Source organism: Gouania willdenowi, unplaced genomic scaffold, assembly GCF_900634775.1.
Source record: "Gouania willdenowi unplaced genomic scaffold, fGouWil2.1 scaffold_318_arrow_ctg1, whole genome shotgun sequence".
Lineage (NCBI taxonomy): Eukaryota > Metazoa > Chordata > Actinopteri > Blenniiformes > Gobiesocidae > Gouania > Gouania willdenowi.
The window spans coordinates 1-21,999 of NW_021145079.1; the positions used below are offsets into that span (position 1 = coordinate 1).

General features: G+C 39.4%; 1 protein-coding gene across 2 annotated transcripts; it reads left to right on the forward strand.

Moving 5' to 3' along the window:
- Positions 1 to 13,249: 13,249 nt before the first annotated feature.
- LOC114459492 (NXPE family member 3-like) lies at positions 13,250 to 21,822 on the forward strand. 2 transcript variants are annotated; one of them, XM_028441727.1, is made up of 7 exons: positions 13,250 to 13,434; positions 18,182 to 18,604; positions 19,731 to 20,026; positions 20,116 to 20,186; positions 20,810 to 20,869; positions 20,943 to 21,010; positions 21,076 to 21,175. In XM_028441727.1, the coding sequence occupies exons 1-6, from the start codon at positions 13,309 to 13,311 to the stop codon at positions 20,975 to 20,977; spliced, it is 1,011 nt and encodes a 336-aa protein (XP_028297528.1). In that variant the 5' UTR covers positions 13,250 to 13,308; the 3' UTR covers positions 20,978 to 21,010; positions 21,076 to 21,175. The 2 variants fall into 2 exon arrangements, with proteins under 2 accessions (XP_028297528.1, XP_028297527.1); XM_028441726.1 differs by having other exon boundaries at positions 20,810 to 21,010; positions 21,076 to 21,822.
- Positions 21,823 to 21,999: the final 177 nt, after the last annotated feature.

The following is a 21,999-nucleotide window of genomic DNA, read 5'->3' on the forward strand; positions in this document are numbered from 1 at the left end:
AATGTATTTGTGATCTTTTAAAATGGACTGGAAAAAGATTGCAAAAACTTTAAAGTTTTGTGAAATGTTAGTCATGAGATGAAAGCTGTGACATCAAATGTGAATGAGTGCTATAGTGCAGTGTGAGCATTCATGTCACAAAGCTGGGTTAGTGTAATGTAACTTTAATTGTTCAGGTCCTTCTTAAATCAGAGAATAGTGTAGACCAGGGGTCACCAACCTTTTCTGAGGCTGAGGGCTACTTCATGGGCACTGAGTAGTACCAAGGGCGACACAACATGTTTGCTACAAACTTCCAATATAACGGATCACTTTTTAGTATTAATAATAAAAACGATAATAAAATAGTAGTAGAAGTAGTAATAATACTATGTGAAGAGACTACGCGTATATTATGGGTAAATATTCTCCACAATTAATAATCACAAAGATGCTGGCATTGTCCACCGACTCGTCACACTGGATGCTGAACCACCTGCACAAAGCGAGATCTCGGTCCAGTTGCTCTGTTAAGTTCTCGGTTACAAATCACACCCGTCTAGCCATCGTACTTGCTCCAAGTTGGACATCGGAGAGGGTAGATATGACATATTTCTCATCTTTGAAAACTGTGTTAGCAACAATCATCATAGTTCCTTTAAAAACCTCTCCACCTGAAAATTCTCTCTTGTTCTTTATCAAAAAATGTGCAGCTCTAAACAAAGCTTCGGTAGCTTTTTGTGATTTTTTCACTCTCGTGACAAAAGACTGTTGTTTGTCCAAAGCTGCCTTTAACCTGTTGACTTTTTCTGTCCTTAATGCGGTGCCGGGCGAGTAGTTTGCAATGAAGCTTCCGTGACAGGTGCTGAAGTGTCTCTCCACATTATGTCGCTTTGGGAACAGTCGTCCCTCAAATAAGAGGCACACATTTTTCTTTTAATGACATAAAAAAGAACTCTTCCTTCCAATCCAGGGTGACTACAGGTAGGAAAAAGTTATATTTAAGACTTTTTAAGATCTTTTTAATACCACCTTAAAGAAAATGTAAGACCAAACTTATGACGTAAATATAGACCAAAGGGAAAATATATTATTTTACAATTAAAGGCATTGATGTCAGTTAATAATGTACAATAAAAAAAAAAAAAAAAAATCAAAATAAGTTTTTCAAGAACATTCTTCAAATATGTTTATTAATGTGGAAAGAGAACAAAAATATCGACATTTTCCTAAATGATATTTATTGTAACACAATTCTCACAACATTTAACATCAGTGGACAATAACCTGGAAATCAAAATTGACTTGAACCTGTGAGCAAATCAAATGCCAAAGTGCTTTTATCAAATCCTTCACCGTGCAATGCCATATGTGGAGCTTTGATCTAAAATGAGGCCTTCTAAGACCCACTAAACATCCGACATCCACGGACCTCCAGATCACGTTCATAACACGTCGGTCGGTCTGAACCACATCTGCATGTCTATACGACGTCCAAAATAGGTCGGCATCTGACGTCATGACCACGTCCTCACCTGGACATTGATATGACGTTCAACGTTTGAAGCAATTTCACATATGAAATTTAAACAGCCTTGCAATCCCACACTCAGTCACAGACACATGCATGTGTATGTGCTTCTGTTTATTAAAAATCACTATTCAGTATTATCCACAGTCATTAAGTATACATCCAGGTGTACTTCACTAACATTTATGCTCTGCGATCTTTTTAAGAAATAATTAATGTCGACCTCCCATTGAGCAAGTTAATGTTGAAACAACGTTGAGAAGCCGTCTTTTTCGAACGTCGTCGGGTCAGGTTAATTTAACAAACGCACACACAAAATTGCATATAAACATTACAATAGCCCCAAAATGAATGATATTGTATTCCTCTTACAGTGCAAAACAGTTATTAAAATATATTTTAATGCTGTATTTTGTCATAGTGTTTCAAAAAAATAATTGGTAAACGTTTCAAATAACTGACAATGTACCTTTGAAAAATAGACCTTGGTCGTTCAAATGTTCATGTGCTATGAGCTCCCCAATTTTCTTGTGGTTGCAGTAGGTACAATAGGTAAGGAAGTGATTGAAATCACTGTGGTCCACTTTTCTTATCCGCCTTTTTGGGATGTGGAGAATACGTCGTTTTCGGACTTCCAGACGATGTCTGCAAAAGACATCTCAACTTCAGGCCATCACGTCTTTTCAACGTTGTTTCAACGTTGGTCTGCTCAGTGGGGAAAATGTATCCAACCCACATTAGCAGCTTAAATTCTGTCCTGGCTAATTAAACCTTATATTTCTATTATGTGTTCACCTTAGACATAACAATGTGAACACAATTTTTATTTGAAATGTTGTGAAAACAGAAATGAGGAAAAAGAGGTAGGTGAGAAAGTAAGGGAAAGAGATGTCCTGACTGGACATCAAGGCATGTGTCTGAGTTCAGTTGATTTGTCTCCCAGCTCCCTCTCAACTAGAGCTGCAACAAATTATTATTTTCATAATCGATTAATCGGTCAATAATTAACCCTCTTGTCAGGGGACACGGTTGTGTAAAAAAAAAAATATATATATATACATGGTCAAAAGAAGAGAAAATATAAAAACAATATAAAATATTCCCACCCCAAGATTAAATCTGGACATTGTTATCAACCTGTTTTATTCATGTATTTAATCAATGCATCGGAGTATAGTTTGGTATGCCCCCTGCTGGTCATATATTAAATCAAAGTGTTCAAAACAGAAAGTTTATTCGTTACCAAATACAGATATTAATTGCAGTTACTAGTGCCATAAAAATGTTTTAACGTTTTTAATGATGTTAAATTAAACTCGGATGAATGGTGTTAAAGCTAGAATGCCCACTATCGTGGAGCAAAATGAGGAAATTTTATCCTGTTAAAAATAATTAATAACTAAAAAAATAATAACTAATGAAGTTCTAAAACTGCAACCCAAATGTTTTATTTTTATAAGCTCCACAATAAAGGAAGAAAACAGTTCCTTGTTAAATAGTGAAACCCCCTCAGGCTTACAAAAAAGGTTGAATCCAACTGCTCAGGAGCCAATGGGAACACACTTTCAAACTGGACAAGTGGCCAAAGGGCTCAATATCACGTGAATTTAACACGTTGTCGATGCGTATATATATGCGAATTTAACGCGTGAAATACACGTAAAAAATGCGTTAAATTCAGGTGTTTTTGACCTCGATGGCTTTCCATAGAAGGGCTGCGTGTCACAGTGAGTGACACATAATCGCACGACGCAGCCAGCGCATGGCGCAGAACATTTAAGACCTATCTATTCTGAATTAAAGACTTTTCAAGGCCTTTTTTTGTAAAAAGATTATTTAAGACTTTTTAAGGACCCTGTAATCACTATAAAAAATAGTATGTCCTCTTTTGCTTTTCTGTCATGATATTTGGGGATGAAGCATAATTAGGCTAACTCCTCCTCATCATCGTCGTACGTTGCACTCTGGTTGTACTGATTCAGCGTGTCAGGAAACAGGTCACGCAATGATGACGTTTGACATCAGAAAAGGCCAGAGTTTGTTGTACATAATTTATTTTATGTTACATAACGTTATTTTAAAATCTGCATGAATGTGAGTGATTCTGATTAAAAAAATATAGCAACATTTTTTTTTAGAACCAGGGGCGTTTCTAGACCCCCTGGGGGCCCAAAGTAAGATGGACTATGGGGCCTCCCGGGCCCCAGAATGATGATGAATGATATTAACATATAAAATGAATAACATAACTATCTAAACTAAATGCAAACTTTACACACAATATATACAATAAATGCCAGAAAAACACACACAACTGATCTGTGCAAAATTTTAAGTATGATAAAACTGCAACCAAGCAAAAAAACAACAAAAAACAAGGAATTGAAGTGGAAAGTAAGAGTACACTAACCATTTCTCATTGGATTTTCTAACCATCTCTAACCATCATTGTCATTTTGTAATTTTCTTTGGTTAATCTCCTGAGGTGGGTTTTCCGAACTTTGGGGAAGTCCATGTCTGTTATTTGGAGTCAGGGCTCGAGACTGCGACCAGAATGGTCGCATATGCCAGTATGTTTTCAGTGTGTACGAGTGAAAATTTAATCTGGTCGCATCCGTGCGAGTGCGTATGGGTGACCTTATTTTCGACAGAGCGGCTCCGTGCTTCGTCAAGTCCCACAGAGTGCACTTATCTCTCCTTCTCTCTCTCTCGCTCCGTGCTGCGGGTGAGGAGACGGTGCACGCTCTCTCAACTTGGCTGCAGGTAATGCAACGGTGAATGCGCTGAGTATAAGCACCAATGTGCTCCTTTGGAGCGCACGCGGTTCGCAAACGGAGCAAGGAATAACAAGCCCTTCAGTGCGCTGACATTGAGAGCAACAGTAAAAAGGAAAAACATGCGATAGAGCGTACACGCTCATCAGAACCAGCATGGAGGGACCAGAACTGATGGATTATGATGCCAGGCCAGATGTTCAGCTGTGGTTCTCCCAGAGCAGTGGTCTGCAACCTGCGGTTTTGGGGCCTAATGTAGCCCTTTGACTCTTATGCAATGGCTCCCTATAGCTTAAAAAAAACAAAAAACTATTGAAAATAAATAGTTATTTTTTTTTTTACAGAAGCTATTATTGATTAATGACAAATAAAATCAAGATATAACAATTTCTTAACCTAAAATAAACCATGTGCAATGACTCAGCACCTTCCTACTTCACCTCCTGTAACATCTACAGACCATCAACTTTCCTGCACCTGTGGCTAACCTTGAGTTTTAAATCCCTGGTAAATAACTAAACCAACAAAAACACTATTCTGGAAGAAAATAGAGATTTTAATTGTGTGGGAACAGATTCATTTAACCACCAATGTGCCGGTTAAATACGGATGCTTTATGTGTGGCAAGAAATGAGCAATTAGCGTGTGTTGATCACATGATCATGTGTTGTCAAATTCAAGTTACTTTTTGTAGCCTTTCAAATACATTAACTTAAGAAAATCTTCTTTATATAACATTGTGTTCATGTAAACTGAGATGTGTAAGAATTTGAAGATGCAAGATACTGTTTTTTTCTTGATGTCAATTTAATTTTGTTTTAAACTGTTTTTAAGTTTTCATTTACATGATCAATATGAATCAAATCAAATTAAATGAAACATTATTCTATATAAATTTAACTGTATAGACTTTAATACACTGTATTATCAGCTCCAGGAGGACTTTAATCCAGGTGAGATGAGGTTAAATGGTTCCTTGTAGAGTAAAGGTTGCAGACCCCTGACCAGGGGAAGAGGGTTAGGAGACCCCACTATAAGAGATGGACCCTCTGAATTGAATTCCATGGGGTGAAGCAATGCAGATGCTAAGTTCGTTATGCTACAGTTAACTTAATTCAAGTACAGCATTTCTGCAAAATAAAAACATAAAGCAAAACTTAATACTGACACTAAACCCTGAAAACATTTGTCAAATATCTCGTCATTCATCAGCATGCATGGCTATGCCGTAACCACCCCCCACCCCCCCGTTCAAAAAAAGGGTGCGACCAAATTGTGCTCCAGTGCTATAACTGGAATACTTAGTGTAGAGCCCTGGGAGTGGTTCTTTTCTCACAATTTGACAAAGAGCATTGTCATCAATAGCTTTTGTTCACAGTGCAGGATCATCTGATATTATTTGATTTGCTAATAATTGAGTACCTTCTGTTCTGGTGATGTGGTGTCATGGGTGTGGTGAGGAGGTGGTGATGGAATGCTGTGCTGCCATGCTGCTGATTTATGAAGGTGCCATCATGTCCTACTCTTCTTCTTCAAGACCCCCCTCATGATCTGAGGGGTGTAAAGTAAGAATAAATATGTGCTCTAAGTTTGTCATAACACAGAAGTTGGTTGTTAACCACACTGTCAAATTTGAATGATTAATATATACATATAAACACATTTTATGAATGTGTTTAGAAGTAAATGGCTGAATTCACTTTACACAGAATTAAATGTGCAATGAACTTTTCTGGTGCTGGGTGGATGACTGGGAGTTTGGGACAAAGTGCCTGGACAAACTGGGACAAACATTTTCATAATTTAACACATATCTTACACATTGTCACTTACCACTATCATGTTTTTTTCTTCTTTTCATAAGCCTTGTGGGATATCAATCAATCAATCAATCTTTATTTGTATAGCGCCAAATCATAACCAATGGTATCTCAAGACACTTTACAGTAGAGCAGTCTTAAGGACGGACTCTTCATTTTATGGATACACACATATGCATATATACGTATATACACATACATATGTATCCCACACCCAACATGAATTCATCATGGCGGCAAGGAAAACCTTCTGTTAAGCAGCAGGAACCTTGTGTGGATCCCATTCCTATGATGAACAGCCATCCACGTTATGCTGTGTTGGGTGTGTGCAGAGGAAAGGGTGGAGACAGAGTTGTTGAGACTCTGTAACTCCACACTGAGGATCCCACGGACCTGCAAGACAAAAGCCAGAAGGAGTACAGGAGCAAACACACAAGGGAAGAAGCAGACATAGAGGGAGTGTTTGAGAGAGGAATGGGACCCTCTCCGGTCTCTCTCTAACCTAAATGACCTCTCTCTTAACGCCCTCTCCAACCTCTCTCCAACCGAGCATGCCAGTCTATGCCTATTGCATCTTAATTATGAGCTATGATCTGGTTCCTAACTAAAAGCTTTACCAAAGAGGAATGTTTTGAGCCTAACCTTAAAGGTAGAGAGGGTGTCTGCCCACCGAACCGTGGTTGGTAGATGGTTCCAGAGAAGTGGGGCCTGATAACTGAAAGCTCTTCCTCCTATACTACTTTTAGAGACAAATGGAACAAAGAGTAGTCCAGCATTTTGAGAGCGTAGTGTTCTGGGGGGATTGTATGGCACTACAAGCTCCTTGAGATAGACTGGTGCCTGTCCATTTAGGGCTTTATAAGTGAGAAGAAGAATCTTGAATTCTATTCTATATTTTATGGGCCAATGCAGAGAGGCTAATACAGGAGTAATGTGATCTCTTCTCCTAGTTTTAGTCAGTACACGTGCTGCAGCATTTTGAACGAGCTGAAGTGTCTTAAGCGACTTGCTCGGGCAGCCTGCTAAAAGAGAATTACAATAATCCAGTCTAGAGGTAACAAAAGCATGGACTAGTTTTTCGGCGTCGCCCTGAGACAGGATAGATCTGATTTTAGCAATGTTACGGAGATGAAAGAAGGCAGTTCTTGAAGTTTGTTTTATGTGAGAGTTGAAGGATAAGTCATGATCAAATAGAACCCCAAGGTTTCTAACAGTTGTGCTTTGTGCCAGAGTAATGCCATCTAGGGCAGTTAGGCTAGCATAGGTTTCTCTAAGGTGTCGTGGGCCCAGTACAATGACCTCAGTCTTGTCTGAGTTAAGAAGAAGAACATTTTGGTCCATCCAGGCCCTATTGTCCTTTAGACAGGCCTCAAGTTTAGATAGCTGATATGTCTCACCTGGCTTCATTGATACATACAGTTGGGTATCATCAGCATAGCAGTGAAAGTTAACAGAGTATTTTCTCATAACATTACCAAGGGGGATCATATAGATACAGAAGAGGATTGGACCTAGCACAGAGCCCTGAGGAACCCCGTAGCTTACTTTAGTGTACACAGAAGACTTATTATTCACGTGTACAAACTGGTACCTATCAGATAGGTAGGACTTAAACCAGTTTAGGGCAGTCCCTGTGATTCCAAGTAATTCCTCTAATCTCTCTAGTAGAATATAGTGATCTATAGTGTCAAAAGCTGCACTAAGATCTAATAAAACCAGCACTGAGAGTCGACCTTCATCTGAAGCCCAGAGTAGATCATTAGTTACTTTAACTAAAGCAGTTTCTGTGCTGTGTTGAGCTCTAAAACCTGACTGGAAGTCCTCGAACAGGCTGTTATTTTGAAGAAATTTACAGAGCTGAGCCGCCACAACTTTCTCAAGAATCTTTGAAATAAAAGGAAGATTAGATATAGGCCTGTAGTTTGCTAAAGTGCTGGAATCAAGAGTAGGTTTTTTGAGAAGGGGTTTGATTACAGCTATTTTAAAGGACTGTGGCACGTAGCCTATTGATAGGGATATATTTATTGTCTCCAACAAAGATGGGCAGACCAGGGGAACAACTTCTTTAAACAGCTTAGTTGGGATCGGATCTGAAAGGCAGGTCGATGGTTTGGAGGATGAAATAATAGAGTTAAGTTCCTGAAGTCCTATATGTGTGAAACAGTTTAGGTTAGGCCTATTTACATTTAATGGTACAGCAGGCCCAGGTGAAGGCAGGGAGTGGCTAATTTTATCTCTAATCTTATGAATTTTATCGTTAAAAAATGTCATAAAGTCCTCACAGCTGAGGGCTAGAGGAATCATGGGCTCAATAGAGCTCTGACTTTGTGTTAGCCTGGCTACAGTGCTGAAAAGGTACCTCGGATTATTTTTAATTTCTTCAATTAGTGAGGAGTAGTATGTAGATCGACTATGTCGTAAGGCTGTCATGTATTTACTATGGCTTTCTTGCCAGAGTATTCGTGACTCTTCTGTTTTATTGGAGCGCCACATTCTCTCTAATTTACGGGTTGTTTGTTTGAGTGTGTGAGTTTCAGAGCTAAACCACGGAGCTTTCCTCTGACGTTTAATAGTTTTTTCCCTCAATGGGGCAATTGAGTCCAAGGTGGATTTTAGTAGACTAGCAGAGCTATCGACAAGCAGATCTAGTTGAGAGGGGTTATAATTAATGTCATAGTTATTTATTGGATGGTGCACTGAGTTTAAGGCAGCAGGAATGGCCTCTTTAAATTTAGCCACAGCACTATTGGACAGATTTCTACTCCTAACTATTTTATTGCACAGTGCGAGATCCTCGAGGATAATGTTAAAAGATATTAAAAAGTGATCTGATAGCAGAGGATTTTCAGGGTAGACTTTTAGTTCATTAATATCAAGGCCATATGTTAGAACAAGATCAAGAGTATGATTTAAATGATGAGTAGCTTCATTAATAGTTTGAAAAAAGCCAACTGAGTCTATTAGGGACATAAAGGCTGAGCTCAGGCTATCACTATCTTTGTCCACATGGATATTAAAATCTCCTACTATCAGTATTTTATCAGAACTGAGGACTAAGTTTGATATAAACTCAGAGAATTCTGATAGAAATTCAGAATAAGGGCCTGGAGGACGGTAAATTATCGCAAATAAGACTGGCTGGCAGGTTTTTGATTCGGTATGAGATAAATTTAGAACCAGGCTTTCAAAGGAAGTGTAATTGGCCTTTGGTTTAGGATAGATTAGGAGAGAGGAATGATAAATAGCTGCTACACCACCTCCACGGCCTATGTCTCGTGGCATATGAGTATTTAAATGACTGGGAGGAGTGGATTCATTTAAACTAACATATTCATCTTGATACAGCCATGTTTCAGTTAAACAGAATAAATCAAAGTTATTTTCTGAGATAAGGTCATTTACTAGTAGAGATTTGGATCTCAGTGATCTAATATTTAATAGAGCACATCTAATGGTTTTATGTTTTGGTGTTTCTAGATTTGAGATTTTAATTTTTTTCAAATTTTTATAATTGATAGCTCTTTTATTTGATTTTATTTTAAAATCATTGTGAAATATGGGTCGGGGGACTGACACCGTCTCCATAAAATAATATTCATCACCATCACAACAGTTGTCATGGCGATGAACACAGCTATCATAATAGCAATGGGAGGGAAACTGTCCTAAGGCAAGCGCAGAGGGGCGTGGAGGACTCCCCCTCTGTAACATGGTCTCATTCATGAGATGTCATAACAGTGACTGTGCCATGTTTTCTGATAGTAGAGATGCTCCCTCCAAAGTAGGGTGGATTCCATCTCTTCCTATCAGGTTCGGTTTTCCCCAGAAGGATCTCCAATTATCAATGAAGCCCACCTCGTTTTCTGGACACCACCTCGATAGCCAGCGGTTAAATGATGACATGCGGCTATACATGTCATCACTGGTCAGATTTGGTAAGGGACCAGAGAAAATTACGGAGTCCGACATTGTTTTAGCATAAGCACAAATTCAATGATTCAATGTTCACTTTGGTTGCTTCCGACTGACGACGTCGGGAGTCATTAGTGCCGACATGGAGGACTATCCTATCAAACTTACGGTTACTCTTTGCCAGCAACTTTAGATTTGATTCTATGTCGCCCGCTCTGGCCCCTGGGATGCACCTCACGATGCCCGCTGACTTCGCTAGCTTCATGTTTCTCACTATGGAGTCGCCAATTATCAGAGTTTGTTCCCCGGTGAGTGTGTTGTCTTCACGGAGAGGGGAGAACCTGTTTGAGACGTGAACGTGGTGGTGTCCCGAGCGGCTTTTTGACCTTTGACTATGCTTACCACGGACAGTAACCCACTCATTGCTGGCCGGGGGGGAAGCTAAGCTAGCGCTAGCACGGTCCGCACCGGCTAGGTCCTGCTTGCTAGCTTCTGTTTTGGTATCAGGGGTGCGGAACCGCTTCTCCAGATTGTTGATCTTCACCTCCATATCTAACAGTACGCTACACTTTATGCAACTACCATTGTCCCTAAAGGAGAACGAGGAGTAACTAAACATCTGACACACCGGGCAGGAGAGCGGAGGGGAGGAGAGAGAATCCATAGGTGCTAAATTTAAGCTAAGCTAAGCTAAGGACAAAAGGAAGTTTAAAGGAGATTACACTGCCTATAAGAGGCGAGATTGCTTTTTACTTAACTTTCGTACGTTTAACTCTACGGTAAAACAAGTGTTTTCAAGGCTAAAATATCAATGACAACAAGTTTGATTAGAGTTAGCAGAACACAGTAGTAGAGCGCTGCAAGCAGCGGTAGAGCGTAAACAGGAAATGATCGATACGTCACCACGTCAGCACGTCACCAGCACGCAGCACGTCACCAGCACGCAGCCTGATATGTCCGCTTCATTTTTTCTGTGTTTGATAACATCAGCAGATTGATGCAGGGACCCATTAGGGAGGTTCCCGACGTAACACTGTAATGTGTCCGGGGGGCGTTCAAATTATGTCACTGATATCTGCCGTCTGTCGGGGCCTCCTCCTCGCAACTACCCAGTGACTACTCAGGAAGGGCCCCGTGCAGGGGATTTTCGATGCGCTGTCGCTGCAGCGTCTCAAAGCAGTTATATTATTTTGTCATTGAAATCAGCTGTCCCTCGGGGGCCCCTTCAGCTCGGGGCCCTAGGCAATTGCTTGTGTTGCCTACCCTGTTGCAACGCCTCTGTTTAGAACATGCCTAGCGGGCGCCTCAAGTGGTCCTCTCGGGCAACCATGTGCCCGTGGGCACAGCGTTGGTGACCCCTGGTATCGGACAGTGTCAGACTATAACATCTGCTATTTTTAGGTTCTGTATGACCGTTTGCAAAGAAAGTCCATTCTGGAATGTGTGTGCAATGACTGAAATGTTTGTGTGAAATGTGTTTTCTCATTGAACATAAAATTTCCACACCTCAAGGCTAAAGTGTAATTTAGAACTATTTGAAACCTTGTAATGATAGAACAATGTGAATAAAAAAATGTTTCTTTAATAAAAACCGTGTTGTGCCTTCACTTAAAAACTAGATTAATAAAGGAAGAAATAAACTATTAGATAGGTATTAAACAAGATTTTTTTTAAAAATTTTTTTTAAATGAGCTACATTAATTTTTTTTTTTTTTAACTTTTTTCTTTAAAAATAAAAGGTATATATATTTTTCATGTGCATGAACAGGATGAAATAACATCCACAAGTTCCCAGTTAAGTCCTTAAAGAATAAACAGAGTGAAGAATAATAGTATAAATTAATACTAATCGCAATAGCCTAAGCAATCGCATAAGCCTAACATTACCATTCACCTAGCATTAGCATTAGCCCAGCATTAACAATAGCCTAGCATTGGCATTAACTTAGCATTAGCATTCACTTAGCATTAGCACTAACCTTCCGGCAGCTGAGCTGACAGCAGCAAAAGAGCAGAGCGGAGCTCACAGAGGAATTTATTTACTAAACATGAACTTTTTCTTCTGAGAAATGATACGATACCTCAACATCAAACTCTATCATTTACCATCTGACTCTGGCTCTGAGGTAATCATCTACTGCTTTTTTATTTGCTGGCTCAACTGGAAAGCTAAGTAGCAAGCAAGCTAGCTACAAGTAGCAAGCTAGATAGCTACAAGTAGCAAGCTAACTAGCAGAAGAATGGCTCTTTCCACAACAGAATACAGCAGTCTTCTCCAAAAGATTACTGAACTGGAGACTACAGTGCGAGGAATTTTAAAAAGTTTAAATTAGTTGAAAAAGTTGGAAAAACTTGAAATCGGTTGGAAAAAGCTTGAAAAAGTTGAAAGTCTGTGCTGGAAGTAAACATGGTTGAAATCAGTTGAAGAATGGCGGAACGGCTGAAGTTCTAAGTTAAAGGTTTGAAATGTTGAAAATGTGGATAGGAAAATGAACGTGTTGAAGTTGAAATGAGTTGAAAAGCTCTAAGTCTAAAAGTTTAATTCCCCATTCATTCCAATGGGACTTTATTCGCAGTTTTTTGCAATTTATTCTGCAAAAAATTCATCACTCGCATAGAAAAGTCATAGCACACAATTCCCGACCAAAGTTTTGGCCGAAGATGATTAATAATATACGCATGGAAGAGCTGTCTCGAACCCCTAATAAAAAGAGCATGCAATCAAATGAATGGAATAAAATACAACCTAACACAACCCTGGGTCAGATTGCACTTGAGTCTTAGTTTTTAATTATACTGTCCATGCTGTCTGATTTTGAAGTCATTGTTTATACCATTTGAATATACTCTGTAAAATGGGATTAGCTTCGCTGTTGTACGTTATGTACTCATGACATGTTAAGACTTGTAAGTTAAAGTTAGAAACTTTTGACTTGACTTGGACTTGAACCACCTTGACTTGAGACTTTACTGTCTTGATTTAGGACTTTAGTGACTTAAGACTTACTGGACACTTGAGAATCAGTGACTTGTTCCCACCTCTGGGCTCAGATCATTTAAGTGCTGCTTAATAATGGGAAAAACACCATCCTGGGCAATAATAAACCACTCTGTTTTTCCTGTTCCTTCTTTAATGACTGTAATTTGTTAGTTATTAGACTATAATTCCTCAGAGCAACACTTGTAATACTGAATGAACGAGAATTGATTTAATTGTCATTTTTTTTAGGTGTACTTCAGTCCTGCACCAGTTGAATTGGTTGAAATACACTGCAGTCAGACCCCACTCACTATGAACGACCAATCAAGAAGCACTCCAAAAGTCAACAGTCTTTTTCTTCCAAGACGTGGCTTCATGCTCCTGTTATTGACTGTATGTGTTATGTTATACATACTTTCATGGATGAACAATTTGCAGGTGAGAGCCCAAAAACGTACACGACCCTAACAGTTTTATAACAGCATTGATATAAATATGAAGCAGGTGTTTTTCCTGCATTTCAAAGGGTTTCACTCTGCATGTGCCATCAATAGGAAGAATAAAGAAGACGATTGTAAATACAACACCCTTGGTGCTGATGGTGACATTACACTTCACAAGAACCATGCTCATATTAATCATGTGTTTTAAATGTAATGTGCAAAGTCTACTAAGCTATTCAAGAAACCATGTGACCAGATCATGGAGGACTTGGTTGGTAAAGAAACATAAGACCATAGCCTAGCACTAGCTAAAGACAATAGGATGTAGTAGCTGTAACTAACTGCACATTAACAGTGTTGGGAATAACGAAGCTACCTTTTCTGTCACGGAGTAATCTATGTAATTACTCTCCCATTGTTACAATGCCGTTATCGTTACTGGGAAAGTACAGTGGCATGTTACAATTCGATTTAATGAAGCGCCACAGTGTCAGGCATCTAGGCAGCGGGCAGCCCATCTCAGCTATTTTCATCCTGCATACAGCAGCAGGACAGTGGAGAGCGCATGGGAGAGCAGGGGTGGTGAAGATTGGCTAAAAAGTTGGGTGGGCGGAGAGTTGGTCGAGCCAATGAGAGCCAACTCGATTGCTTTTAGGGAGAAATAATTTGTAACAGTAACTAATGACTTTTTAAGAATAAAATGCCCAACACTGCACATTAATAAGTAGATAGACATTAGGGAGGTTGCAAACCAACAATTTTCCCTGCCTATTACACCAATATCAGTGATGTCCCGAAAGGAAAAGAAAAAATGGCTTTTGGTGCATTATATTAGTGTAATTGTGGCTTTTCTTCTATCTCTTTTGTAACATGATGTATTTATAACCAGTGTTTGGCGGTAACGCGTTACTTGCAACGCGTTACCGCCCCAACGTCACTTTTGACAGTAACTAGTACTGTAACGCAATTTTTTTCTAAAGAAATAACGCCATTACCGTTACACTATGGCGTGTTTGTCCGTTACTTTGTTAGCTGCAGTGTACTTCCTGTTTACAGTGGCGCTACATATTTTTGCGGGATGCCGTGCCAAACACAGTAAAACAGTAGAAGAAGCATTGTCAACATGTTTCTGTTTACATCACGTGCGCCAATCATGGCGAGTCAATGCGGGAGCAGGACGAGCTTCTCAGAGTGGAAATACGCGCATTATTTTTGTCTCCAAAAGATACTTCAGTGAAGCTAAGCTAAGCTAACGCTGCGGCTGGATTTTAACGGACTGTGACTGTTATCCAGGGACAGACCAGCCAAATTATTGCACAGTATGTTGTTGTAAATATGCAGCCTGTCGCTACTGCTGAGTCACTGCTTACAGCAGCTCATTAGCCTGATATGTTGAGCATTGCGTAGCTGAGAAAAATGCTGTGAATTAGTTTTTCCACATTTATTTTTATAAGCATTTTCAACAGCAGAATGTGCACCTGGAATATGCACAGCTTACTTTACATGACTGTGCTAAGGCTGAAAAATCACTGTTTTAATTTTGGAGCAGCTGTTTTGTGCTTTATATGCACATCATTTATGGTTGTTTTATAGCAGTTGATCAACAGTGGATTATTATATTATTACAGAACTAATATGAAGCTGTATGAACACAAATGACCCAAAATAAATAATACATTCTTTAACTCTAAGTAACTCAAAAGTTACTTTTTCCAGTAACGCATTACTTTTTGGTGTAAGTAATCAAAATAGTAACTGAGTTACTTTGTGAATGAAGTAACTAGTAACGGTAACTAGTTACTTTTTTTCAGTAACTAGAACAACACTGTTTATAACCTAGTTTTTGTTTGCATGATGCATTTACAAGTTGAAATTGCGCCGGCTGGAGGCCGGGGAAGTTTGGTGTGCTTCAGCAGCAGGGTCGGGATTATGCTAATGATTGTTCCATTACATAACGCGTCTATGATTTCTGACCCGCCATTAAATCCTGAACACAGAAATTTGAAACACAGAGTGTGAAGCCTAGTTCCACAATTACATTTTAAATGGTTGAATGGCTTTTTACATATTTTAAGGAATACATTTATGACCTATTTAATGTGTGTATAATAAAATGGCTGAATTTGCTCTTTAAAAAAAGAAAAAAACATATTAAATATTGTAGAGAAGAATCAATCTCTAAAGGTACTAAACAAACATGGATCAGCCGATCTAACCTACATAACTACAATACAAACTTGCATAGCCACTCAAACACACACATCTCCAGTATGTCTCACACGTTCACCAAATCATGTTTGTCCGTCTTCTGTTTTTGTACGTTCCCCGTGTCTGTCTTCCCCTTTAGTCTTTTGTTATGAGCTCTTTATTTTATATAATCTCTTTATTCAAATATGTATTCTACCTTTTTATCCAATATTTAGTCTCGATCAGTGTCATTATTTCATTTTATTACGTATAATCTTCACCTTAATTAGCTTAGAACTGCATTTTATCGCAATTGAATTACCACATTGCTTTTGTTTATTATTGAATTATGAAAAAAGTTGATTTGCAATCTTTGATTCCTTTGAATTATTAAAACTGTGCGTATTAAGGTGTAGAGTTGGCTGTTACAATCCGCCTCCCTGGTTTATATTATTGGGTTTAATCTAAAACTTAGACATATTTTCCTCTGTCGAAGAGAGAGAACCCGAGCTTTTTAAAGTAATATTAATAATCATAATTAATATTCTCATTCATATAACCCATTATTCATAACCCCCTACAGCGGCATCTCCGCCCTCTTCTAAAAAAAGAGTGGTTTGTTCCGAACTGACAACGTCTGAACCGCCCCCTCCAGGAAGTGCCTGCTGCCGAAGCCGCGCCTCCACAGTGAACATACACTGTAGTGTATGCACTATTTGTTCATGCGGAGGTGCACTCCGCTCATGTGGTTTCCAGCACATCTTGTGGTTTCACGTATTGGCGCATTTATATGTGTAACCTGCCGTTCTAGTGAAAAGGAATATATCTTGTACTTTTTTGTCATAGTGTATATGTAAAGCTACAAATGTATTCTCTGCATTTAACCCCTCCCTGAGGAGGAGTAGGCAGCATCGCTGTGTAGCGCCCAGGGAGCAGACACATTTTTAGTACCTGTTCTATCGCCTTGTATCTCCTTTGACGTGATCTGACGTGTTTGTGACACAATGCGACGCAGCGGTTGGACAAAACAAGTGATTATCACCTAAAATGCAGTTTTTTGTGTAGTTAGAAGAAGAAAGGAGTAGAAGAAAGTGACTTAGCAGTTTAACGCTCTGGTGACTGAAGCAGCTGAATGACTGCTGCTGCTGTGAGACCCTGAAATGCTGAGACAAACTCACAATCACAATGGCCATGTGTTTTACTGCAATGTGCAGTTTTTGGGCTGAAAACAACAACAGTGTGTGGATTGCACGAGAAAAATCGCTTTGGTAATCACTGATCTCCCTCAGCGAGGCATGAAGTCGACCACTCATGAATATGCATAAGCAGACACCAAACAGCCCATTTCCCCTAAAGTCACTTTTCAAAACAGGCGAGTTTGGGAAAATAAACCTCAAATACTATGTTTTTGGGGTTCTTAGAACTAATGGAGATGGGTGAAAAATGCATGATATGAGACCTTTAAGTTAAAATAATGCTGGCAATCTTGTTTTATAATTGTTTCCCCAAACGTCTGCACAATATGTGAAATATGGTAACACTATAGAACAATAAAGTCTGGCCTGCGCTGTAATTTAAAACCTGTCTTGCTTTTTTTTTTACTTTTACTTAATGTTAATGGCTATACATAAAAAAATAGAGTACCTGATATAATATACCCAATAAAAAGTACAACATTTTAATGGCCAGTACGATTTTTGGGGTATATTGTAACAGGTAAAATTACCCAGCATTAGTGAGGATGGTAATAATTTTAGTTATGGTCCCTGGGTGGGTTTATCATCATCTTTATTGTGGTGGGTTTCCCTCTATCTAAATGTTGATGTGATGATGTGAAGAGTTCTCCGCAGACACCTTCTTGATATAAACATAACACTTTATTAATACAAAGTGAAGATGAGTGTCCGAATTAGACCCTACATGGTAAGGTCTCAGAACAGCAAAGCCAAACCACTACTCAAAGGGAAAAAAGTCAAGCAAACACATATATGATCTGACGAGAAACCTGAAACCAACGCGTGGTGTCAAAATAAGGCTTTAGTTTTGGAACAAAGAGAGGAAGCAACAAATGTTTACTGTGGACCTAAAGGTGGTAAAAATCTCATTTGTCAAAGCACCGGAGCCGAAATCGAATACTTTTATGGAATACAGCTGTGGCAAGTGTGGGACCATGGAACCTCCTTGGTTTCCGGCTCAATATAACACTCTTGCAACTGTGCTGGCTGGGTTTAATTGTGAAAACATGTGTTCAAGCATGCAGAAGGGAAAACACTCAAATTTAGGTAAAAATGCATATTGCATTAAATTAATATCATGTGAAGCAGTCAATAAACCTCAGTATCACTACTGAATTTTTCTTTTGGCTGTTCCATTTCGAGGGCGCTAATAGCGATTTATTTACAGTTAATTTGATGTCTATGAAACTTGGGAAAATATTTTGTTGAAATTTGAAACTGTAAGATTTGTGTGAATTAAGTCATGGTAAAATTTCTCATTAAGACTATTTCTAAATTTCTAATATGCATATCTTCATTATAATGTCCCTCTGCTTTCAGTTTCAGAGGACTGCTGACCCCGCCTTCATCCCACAAGCTCCCACCGTCCACCAGAGCTTTTGTGCATTTCAACCAATCTCTCCTGAAGAGGCTCTTGAAGAAGAAAACATTCTTAAATCTATTGCATGGCCAAAAACTTCATCCATAACCTCTTTGAAAAATAGCAGTAATCCAACATGCAGCAAGTTCACTATTCTCCCAAAGATGGGGGGAGGACAGTGGTGCATAGGGGATCAGCTGGAGGTCAGCATCATAATGAAGGACTACAACTGTCATCCCAAGACCTCAGGAGGAGACTTTTTAGTCGCTAAGCTAAAGAACCGAGATTTGCAAGCAGGTGTGAGCGGGCAGGTGATTGATCATCTCAATGGCAGCTACACCGCTGTCTTCATTTTAGTCTGGGAAGGACAAGCTGATGTTGAGGTAATACAATCAGTTACCGCACTAACTGTGGTGCTGTTTGTGTTGAAATGAGCCTTTGATCAATATGTTTTATTCTGAGCATGTTTGCAAAGGAATTTTATATTGTAGAGAAATTAATTTATTGACAAACTTTTTCTCTAAATGTTTTTTATAATATTTCAAAGCTACATTATGTACTTATTTCAGCGTTATTTGGTCAAAAATCAATAATAACCTTTTAACATATTGTAATTTAAATATTTCTGGGAGGACACTGGACCTCTGCTCCTTCTCCTGGCTCTGTGTTGGAGCTTTAGAAATCCAGGAGCGTAACATTTCTTTTAAGCCAATCAGAGATCGTTTTACAAACAGATGAGCTGTTTTGGGGCGTTGCTATTGACTGGCCGACTAAAGTCGATGCGCGTTCACATTGTATCTCTAGTAAAAGTGCAATGGCAAACGTCCCAGCAGGAAAAGTCCACATCTCAGCGTAAGACACAATGGTTACACAGCAAAGCAAACTGAAAAAGCGAGACTGACGTGGTGAATCAACAGTTTAAAGTCCCAAACATACTCCGGCAGATCGGACTCCACGGAGGTTTGCGCAGACTCAAAGTACATACGAGTGTCAGAGTGAGAGTGGTAACAGACATAATAAATTGTGTAAACATATGAGAAGCATATTCAAGGTTGAGAGAACATGCACAATTCATTTGCCGTCTGGATGCAGAATGGGTCTGTTCTGACCTGCAGCTGAGAATGTTGTGGGGGAGGGGCTCACGGCAGCAGCCGCTGCAACTACAGAGAGATACGTGTTTTCATGTCAGTTATCATCATGTCTAGAGCATCAGAAAACTCTCCAATAACTCAAGGTAACGTCCCTACATTTGTCAATAGTCTCTTGAGAAAAAAGTTCCTAAGTGCCTCATAGTTGTGCGCGTTCACGATGATGCCGGTGAATTTGAAACAGGGAGGGGAGGGGGCGTGGTTGAGTCTATACAAGTCTCACAATTCTACATACGCAACTTTAAGTAAGACATTCTTTTAACATCTATGTAATCTGCTATTAGTTTCAATGTCAATTTTTTAATCTTATACTAAACTGGACCATGTAAACTGTTTCAGATCAAAATATTTCTTTTTTAAGGTGATTCTGGTTCATTCCAGCGAGGCTGTCACAGTGCTGAAAAGGCTGAATAGGGAGAATCCTGACAGAGTTTCCTTCAAAAGTGTCTTTCGTTTAGGCTCAGTTGCTGAAAGTACAGTATGCAACATATGCTTACAACCTACAGTGCAGCCAGTGTGCAACTTCACTGATGTCCGCACAGGTGAGCCCTGGTTCTGTCTGAAGCCCAAAAATCTGAGCTGTGATACCAGGATCCAACATTCCAAGGGTGATTACCTTTTCCCCCTCAAAACACAGGAGGATAAACTTTTTATGGTGTAGGTGTACATTCTTAAAATTTTTCAAGCTACGACCAAATTTGTGCTTGTGATGTGTGGAACAAATGTCTTTTCGTGTTTTGTTACAGAAAAATCAACTTGAAAGTTCCTGTTCAGTCTTCTGGATCTTCAAGTGTCACTGTGTATCAAAAAAGTAAAGGTACAACAAATACAGTATTAACTCTTAATGTATTAGTGGCAGAATAGACTCAGTGACAATTTTTTTTAAAACAACATTTTTTGTGTTCATGTTTTAAAACCTGAGGTGCCACTTAGTAGCATGAGAGTATAAATTGATATTTATTAGCCAAAGATGAACTACTCAAGTCTTCCATCATATTACACCACACTAGATGGTGCATTTGCTAGTAGAGTTATCTCTCAGTGCAGTGATCATTGGTGGTCCACGAACTACTCACTTGTTAGCCCTGCCTAGGACGCTGGGTGCAACGTTACTGTATGGAGTTGGCCCAGTGTCCTTCCTACCTTTGTTAAGTTTTTCCCCAGGGTCTCAGGCCCTTTTTGTTTCTTTGAGTTGTTTCAGATGCTACTTTTTAGGAACTTTGTTTTTGTAAACATGTTTTTATCCATCAGAATGTTTTGACTTTGCCCTTCAAACCTGTGACTGACCTCCTAGAAGGGGGCCGTAGCATAATTTTAGCCAAAGGCTAAAGAGAAACTTTGCTCAGATCTTTTTTTTTGTAGACTGTCTGGGTTGCTGGCCAAATTGAATACAAACTTAGTGGTTTGATGTTCAGTCTTCTTTTATAAATCCTTTACCAGATCAACCAACTGAAAACGACAGCAACAGCATGTTCAGACCATCTGGCTTCTATTACAAAGGTGTGTGGGAATCCCTTGGCACTAAACAAATTTACCAATTTGACACTGCATCCATCATTCAATGTCTGAGAAGGAAGATGGTCCACCTGTATGGAGACTCTACTGTGAGGCAGTGGTTTGATTACCTCACAAAAATAGGAGGTAATTACACCTTTCTAAATCCTGCCCATATAGTATTTATATTTAACTCTTGTTTTTTCTTCTAGGTCTCGAGGAGTTTAACCCTCAGACTCAAAAGACGACCGGTCCAAGGTTGTCCCTGGACCTTAAAAACAGAATCCTTGTCACATACGACTGCCATGGACCTCCTCTTCAATACACACCTATCGCAACTAGTCAGTTACATTACATTGCCAACGAACTTGATAGTATAATGGGAGGTTCTAACACTGTCGTAGCTCTTAGCGTCTGGGCACACTTTGGGAATTTTCCCTTGGAAATTTACATCCGGCGACTATTGAGCATCCGCAGGGCAGTACTGAGATTGTTAACAAGAGCTCCAGATACTCTGGTAGTGATAAGAGGTGGAAACCCAAGAGCTCTGTCATTATCGATCTCAATTTTCAACAGTGACTGGTACTCACTTCAGTGCAACAAGGCACTCAAAGCGGTGTTTCAGGGCATGAATGTTCACCTTGTGGATGCCTGGGAGATGACACTAGCTCATTCCCTACCTCATGATATTCACCCACCACCTCCAATCATCACAAATATGGTTAATGTTCTTTTATCGTACACTTGCCCGAAAATGCAAAACTAGAAGTAATTTGTTAGTGTTGGTAGGGAAATTTCAACTATAGTGATGAAGATTTCAAAATAATATTGGTGCTGGTATATTTCACAGAGTGAAAGGTTTAATGACTCAGAAAGATCAGGAGAAACTGGTCCATGCTTTTATCTCCAGCAGACTGGACTATTGTAATGGTCTTCTTACAGGAATCCCCCAAAAGAGCATCAAACGGCTACAGCTGGTTCAGAACGCTGAACCAGCAGGTCTTAACCAGAACAAAGAGGTCAGAGCACATTACTTCAATATTAAAGTCTTTACACTGGCTCCCAGTCAGCCTCAGAATAGACTTTAAAGTTCTGCTGCTGGTGTTTAAATCTGGGGTGGGTTTGGTCCAGACTAC

Excerpts from the sequence above, each read along its gene's own strand:
- LOC114459492 (XM_028441726.1), top strand. The coding sequence starts at position 13,309 with ATGAACGACCAATCAAGAAGCACTCCAAAAGTCAACAGTCTTTTTCTT. Across the intron at positions 13,435-18,181 it reads CATGGATGAACAATTTGCAG|TTTCAGAGGACTGCTGACCC; the intron begins GTGAGAGCCCAA and ends CTCTGCTTTCAG. Across the intron at positions 20,027-20,115 it reads GAGGATAAACTTTTTATGGT|AAAAATCAACTTGAAAGTTC; the intron begins GTAGGTGTACAT and ends GTTTTGTTACAG.